The 7,506-nt window shown below is 37.6% G+C and overlaps 1 protein-coding gene across 1 annotated transcript in view; it reads right to left on the bottom strand.

Moving 5' to 3' along the window:
- Window positions 1-3,509: 3,509 nt before the first annotated feature.
- LOC128989282 (uncharacterized) overlaps window positions 3,510-7,506 on the bottom strand; it is a 42,827-nt gene continuing 38,830 nt past the window's right edge. The window contains exon 2 of the mRNA XM_054411160.1: window positions 3,510-5,039. Within this exon, the coding sequence (XP_054267135.1) occupies window positions 3,510-5,039 (1,530 nt within the window). The remainder of the gene's footprint in view (window positions 5,040-7,506) is intronic.

Raw genomic sequence — 7,506 nt, 5'->3', positions numbered from 1 at the left:
CATAGTATGATAAATTGTCTTTATTGTAGATCTCTTTGAACTGGAACAGAAGATGGCTTCGTTTTAATAGCAGTTCACGTAGCGTAGTCCCATTTCCTTCTCATCCGTCTTTGAGTGTATCTTTTCAAATTTTGCTGAGAGCACTCTAACCAAAGAGACAATATTCAGCCAAGCGTGTGACTTAATTTCGACCAGACATCGCGAATTATTCGCATCGCTGTCAAAACAAGAGACGCGACTTGGCGAGAAACGTTCCTGGGAAACCAAGTGTGAATAATTCTCATACATATGTTAGGGACGACCTGCGCCGAACTGAAGGCATTTAGAAACACTGTTGGAAATATGAGCGTCATTACACGAAATAACATCGTCATCGTTTAGAAGCAGCCCAGAATATATCAGCCGAATGGACGCGGGAAACGTATGGTTATTGGTTATTGCGATCTATGTAACCAGGTACGTCAGATCGCTGATACATCGCTTGTGTGATTATCAATGCTGGCCGATTTGACAAACAATTAATTTATTTAGTGGTTTGACGAAAAACTTTACGCAAGTTGTTTGAGCAAGTTTACTCATCCTTCAACGAGCAGGAAAATCTTATCTTGAAAAAAGTCAGTTGATGGTTCGAAACTGGGCCCAAATCATTGGACTTTTAACAAATGACATTGAAAACCACCTGACCCAGGAGAATTAATATCACAAATACTACAAAAATAATAGTACAAATTTAATACTATTTACCCTATACATATAAATAGCACACCAAAAAACAACTAATCTTCTGCCATTTTAACTTAACAAAGTCATTTTTCCATTTCTTGAAAACAAAATCCCTTCAGTGACGTCCTTGTCTTACTTGACATTTCTTTTCACATTCCTTTTCAGTCACTTAAAAAATGCCTTTGAATACTCCTTCCAACATTTCTTCAGGGATCACTTTAGTTTCTTGAAAATTCAAGAAAACCTCTAGAGCAACTTTGAAAAACCTTAAATTTTAAGTAGTTTATAGGGAGAACCCCCCCCCCCCCAAAAAAAAGCAAAGAGCCAACGTAAAGCTTTCAACAACGAAAGCATTCTGGAAAACCTCTTTGGACTTTGAGTTACTGCAACTCACACTTTTTCAACATTTGCTGGTGTACAAAGAGTTTTCCGGCACCCACCGATTATTTTTATGGTTATCCTAAATAATTTTACGCAGTTCCCTATTGTTTTCTAATCTGGAACAGCGCAATATCGACCAAGTATGGAATGTGGTCCAAACAATCTCTGGGTGTTTGCACAAGAATAACTATTTTTTAAATAGGTTTATACATCAAAATATCAGTGTTACAAGCCTCAGGCACTATGCTTACTAAAATTGCATAGTTTGATTAATGTTATAACACAGCTGTTCATTCATTGTTGCTTTACTTATAATGTGACAACGAAAGAAAATCGGGGTGCTCTCACTGCCTCACCCTGTATAACGTATTTTGTACAATATGTACTAAAAATAAAAAAAAAGATTAAACCAGGAAATAAGTGCAGCAATACATTGGCACAAAGGGGCTAAGAACGTTCGGTACAACAACGTTTTGAAATTGGTAAAATCATAATAAATGTTTTTTTTTTTTAAACTCTCAGTTACTCTCACCATTTTAAAAACTTAAGTCCATAGCCAGTGCATTCTAGAGTTGCGGATTTGCGTAGACATCCCAAGAAATGCGTACTATCACGGTAATTCATACAAGAATACGCTAGAAGATCGCCTTGTTGAACGATGTAGTGCAATTTGATGACGACCAGTCCTATACAGGCCCGGGGGGCCGGGCTACGTCCTGCTCGGGCACTTGTTCAATTAAGAGGTTTCCATCAATATATCAATGCTCTGAGATAATAGACTGAGAAGATTGACTTTTGTTCGTACTCAACTCTTCGAACAGTACCTGCGGTTAGGGTTGTTCTAATTTCTGAAATCCTAAGACAGGTTAATGATTTTGATGAGTTTCAGGTAGATTTTGATGTTGTACATGATCCGGGATTTGGGTGGTCATAGATAGGTCAGAGGGACGAAGACTCAATGATAAAACAAGGCACATGATAGTGTTGATACGTCTATCTATTTATTGCTATAAAGAGGTTTAAAACCAGTTTTCTTTTGCTCGATTGATATTAGACGAAGATTTTCAAGTTGTATTTTCATAAGTTTCATAAGTTGATGTTACATTGAGTAGTTGTTATTTAGTATTTTTCAGTATGTAATTGTATGGTAAAAGTGTAAAGAGGATGTACATAAAAGTAAAAACTGTTAAAACAATTCTTACCAATGAAGTGTTATTGACGAAATATAAGGCAATATTTAAATAGTTTACTCTGTTCAATTTAGTGTTACGTATGAGTGTATTTATTTAAAAATTGAATATTAAAAGTGATTATTCATAGGTAAATTACGAAGGACCACCGCAAATTACATTGCGGAAAATAATAAGAAACTTGAAAACATGTACCTTTACAAACTCCAGTGCAGACGTAGGGGGAAGTGGGAAAGATGGCGTATTTGAATTTCAGATTAGTGTCGGCGCTGTGACGAACCCTTGGATGTTGGATGAGACGATTTTCGCTCTTCTTAGTCTTCTTTCTGCTTGAAGGCTTGATGTTCGCACGTAACGCTAAGTCTTTTATTGTTCGTGGCCACTTTAATTACACGGAAGTCGCGACACCGCACAGGACACTTTGATTACTTGATGGTGCATGATTCGTGAGTTAATAAAACGCAAATAAAAATACTACTTGTCACTAAAACAACAAAATAACTTCAGAATAAGATTGGACAATGTCAATTGCAATTAAAATGAAAACTAAAAACAACTTGATTAGTTAATGTTAATGGCAATGAGGTTAAAAGAGGTGGCCGGTACTAGACCATATTAATAGGGCCGTGGACAGAGAGAGAATGACCAGGATACCTGTCTGAGGCGAACGACAAGCGATAAAGACAATGACATGAATAGAGCGATAAGATTGTTGTCTGAAGATAAAACGGACTTGGGTTCTGTGGCTTTGGCGTTTGGCATTACCATTTGTATTTAAAATAAAATAAATATTCTTCTTTAGAATTAATATAAAGTTAATAGTTCCTTTTTCCTTCTAAATACTAAACATACAGGGGGCCTTGAATCCTCCAGGATTCAACAAATCAACACAAAGATAATATTCCAATAAAATAAATCTTCTTTCCAAAGTGGTTGAGAAAAAATACTATTTACAAATTAAAGTTCTTGAAGTTACTCTTGATAAGCAGGCAAAGGAAAAACCTTGTGAGCTGGTCGAGTCAAGAGTCCTTGTTGAGTTTTCAAGTGGACGACCCGTACAACCTCATCCTTTCCAGGGGAGACACCCACAATCCGAGCTAACGGCCAAGAAAGAGGAGGAGTAGGCTGATGTACTAAGGCGAGGTCACCAATGCGAAGATTGGAATTTTGTTCAGTCCATTTAACCCGCTGATGGAGGGTGTGAATGTACTCCAGTTACCATCTCTTCCAGATGCGTTGATTTAGGGCCTTGACCAAATGCCAGTGTTTCAGGCGATTATCAGGAACATCTTCCAGATTTTCATCAGGAACAGAGACAAGTGGAGCTCCGACCAAGAAATGTCCTGGAGTGAGCGCAGTGACATCTGAAGGGTCGTTTGACATTGGTGTGAGAGGTCTCGAATTAAGTATCGCCTCCACTTGAGTAGTCAGGGTCATGAACTCTGAGAGGGTTAGGACATGTTCGCCGATGACACGGCGGAGGTGATGCTTGGCACTCTTAACGGCTCCTTCCCAGAGACCACCTTGGTGAGGAGCAGCTGGGGGGTTGAAATGGAAGGTAATGTCTTGGTTTGAGGAAAATTCAAGAAAAGATGTTCGTTCAGCTGACTTGAAGAGAGCTTGAAAGGCGTTATTAGCACCAACGAAGTTTGTCCCGCAGTCCGAATATATGTTCTTGCAGAGGCCACGTCTTGACACAAAACGAGTTAGTGCAGCAATGAAGGCATCAGTTGATAGGTCAGTAGCTACTTCAATGTGAACAGCCTTTGTTACAAGGCAGACGAAGATACAAATGTACGCTTTTGTCAAACGTATTGAACGGAGGTTATGAACCTTGATGTTGAAAGGACCACCGTAGTCCAGCCCCGTGTTGAGAAATGGACGAGAAGGTGTCACTCGGGATTTTGGGAGATCACCCATCAGTGGAATTTTATTATGTGGTTTGTGTCGAAAGCAGATGACACACTTAAAAATTCGAGAGCGTATTGCGCTGCGGGCAGAAAGAATCCAAACGCTCTGAGCGAGAAGGGATTGAGTTAATTGAGGCCCTGAATGCAAATATTTCTGGTGATAGAAATCAATAAGAATGTCAATCACATGATGTTTCTTAGGTAGAATTACAGGATGCTTAACGTCTTCTGAAAGTTGAGATGCATTCAATCGTCCACCAACACGAAGTAAACCTGATTTATCAATGAAAGGATGGAGACGTCGAAGTGATGAATTGGTTTTAGATGAGTTGTTCTTCAACGCTGCGATGTCATCTCCAAAAACCGTTTCTTGAACCTTCTTGAAGATTGTCAGTCGACTTTGAGTTAACTCAGATGAGGTGAGAGGGCCTGAGCACCTTTTTGAGTGCCGGAGGTTATAGATGAATCGTAAAATGTAACCCATCACTCGTGTAAGTTTGCTGAAGTGAGAGAATCTAGTGAGGAGTTCCCATTCTTGAGTGGGTTTTATTGTAGATATAAGAGTGGTAGGTGACTGAGGTTTATTTTCTCCTGTTTTTGTAATATCTAGAGGAGTAAAGTTTGAGGATGGCCAAGATTCACTCGAATATTGAAGCCATGGGGGACCAGACCACCAAAGTTCGTGGTTAGACAATTCTGATGGGAGGATACCTCGTGACGCGCAGTCAGCGGGGTTATATTCACTGGATATGTGTCGCCAGCAATGATTAGGTACTAATTCTTGCACCTGCGCAACCCTGTTCCCAACAAAGGTCTTCAATCGATGAGGTGGTGTCTGCAGCCAAGTTAGGGTGATAGTAGAGTCACACCAGAGAATGATGGATGAAATCTTTAATTTTATCTTGTAAATAGAAACCACATAGGCTACTATCTGGGCAAGAAGATGGGCGGCGCATAGTTCCAAGCGTGGAATTGTAAGTTTTTTCAAGGGAGCAACCCGAGTCTTTGACATAATCTGTCTGATTGTGACAGTCCCATCACTGAGTTCACAGCGCAAGTAAACATCCTTCTAAATACTAAACAATTTAGATTTGTGTGTTTTCCAAATTCTGCTTATTGAAGGTTATTAAAACTATTTTTACCACAGATATGAAGGTTTCTGAAGTACTGTAGTAGCTCTCTGTTTACATTTTATTATTTGTACTTAAATACACTTAAGCCAAGTTAGATTTGACCAAATTAAGACCCTAATTGGTTAGGTTAAATATACTTTCCCCCTCCTTATTCCAAATAACTCGTTAGAAATTTACTGTTTTGTTTTGTTTGAAAATACTAAAGTCTTGGTTTTTACACCCTGATCACTGCAAATTTAATGCATTTAAATGCAAACATACTTGTCCTATGGACTAAGTGGGAAAGGAGTTTTGACAAAAACGTAACCTCGTTGATTCCCGACCACCCCATGTCGACAAAGTGCCATCAATAACAATCTCCATTAATTACTGATAATTTCACCAGTTGATGCAGATTCGCGAGGAGGACACGTGCGCCATTTGCATTTCGTCAGGAGAAATCATTTTTGGAACCAGTTTATTTGCATTTCCTCCCAAAACAGTGTGTCCCCAGCATAATTAATTATTCCTCCACATTCTTCCGAGGGAACCGTTAATATGAAAAACTACTTGTATGAAATGTCAGAGGCATAAATTGACTTCAACATTGTAGTTAAGTTATTTAAACATCCCGATTTGAATAATCGACCAGTGTGTGGTGTTGTAGAGTTTGCACTTGGTTCAACGGGGGAAAAATTAGCAGAAATAATTTGGGTTATAACTAGGTCATACCAACATCACCCTTATTACCTAAAGTGATCAAATTTAGTTTAAATATAAGAAGTTTATCTGGGGTTATCTACCGCTAAAATTAAAAATTTAATCATAACTGAAATGCATGATTCCCTTGGGGTCTAGAAGAGTAAATTTAACTAAGATATTAGTTTAAACAATTATTTTAAGCATATTGATGTGGAAATTTGCCTTTATTTGTTATTATGTTGGTCTACTATGAAATTATTTCGTTACCAAACAAAACACAACTGAATCAAGAATCAAGAATCAAGAATATTTATTGTCATGAAACACATAAATACAGTGTATTGACAATCGTCACAACTTGACGAAAAAAAATTTGTGAGGAAAAGTTACTGGGACGGTGGCGTTGTCCTGTAATCCAACTACTAAGAGGTTACGAATTGTGGATATTTATAGGCATGCACTGTGGATGCGATACTCCCTGGTGTGGATAAACGTCCGCACGAGTGAGTACTACGACTATCCGCAGTACTATCCTGAAAATTAGACCAATTCGTATATACCAAGGCAAAAATGTGGTTCGGATTTCATTATAAACAGTAGGTCCCTTAATTGCCATTAACTGTATGGGTTATTAATTAACAGCTGTGTCTAAGGAATAAGTCGGCCTTAGTCACTAACAAGACTACAAGAACGCGCCACTCATTCTACACTCATCTCCATTCATACTTGGCTTAAAATACCTACTTTGTATGATCACCATTTCATTGAAAAGTACAAAGTAAGTAAAGTATGCAGTTATCACTTATTTTCACTTATGCATTGGTTTTTGTCCATTAGTTATGTAATGGATAGCTGAAAAAAGTAAAGGAGACGCTATAACTATCTGCTCTCAATTTTACCATAACAATACAAGATATTGCAGGATATAAAATGCCTAAAAATCCAACATTTGATAGTCTAAATACAGATAATGGGTTTCTAAAGGCTAATGATAATAACTTCGGCATCGCCTACAGATCTTAATGCAGTTGGATGCAGGTCTAACAATAGTATTGCAGCGGCAAGCCACTTTGAACTCGAGCATGCGGGCAAGTGACTTTTTATGGTTGAGAATCGGGTATCACACCGACAATCACTGCATAATAAGTACTGTACAATACATATCGATGTTGTAAACATACGATATTCTTGTACTGATTTCCTTTCAAATATACTTACCAACGAAATTGACTAATGATAATCAAACAAAGAATTGCATTTTACTTTCAATGTAACTACAGTATAAAGTGTGACATAGTTTTTTAAATATATTTATTATTATATTTGATTATTTGTTGTCTATTAAATAAATTATTCACGGTACAAAGGAACTAAAATATGTATTTATAATAATAATTTTATAAGGTTTATAATTTTTATGTACGAGTATATTCATGATTTTAAACGATTTGGTGACAATCTTTTGATTTTAGGACGATAGTGAGTTTT

This window comes from Macrosteles quadrilineatus, unplaced genomic scaffold (genome assembly GCF_028750875.1).
Source record: "Macrosteles quadrilineatus isolate MER2022 unplaced genomic scaffold, UCM_ALF_1.0 Scaffold_3__2_contigs__length_128488019, whole genome shotgun sequence".
Classification (NCBI taxonomy): domain Eukaryota; kingdom Metazoa; phylum Arthropoda; class Insecta; order Hemiptera; family Cicadellidae; genus Macrosteles; species Macrosteles quadrilineatus.
Note: the sequence above shows the minus strand (reverse complement) of the source record. Positions and strands in the feature narration are given on the sequence as shown.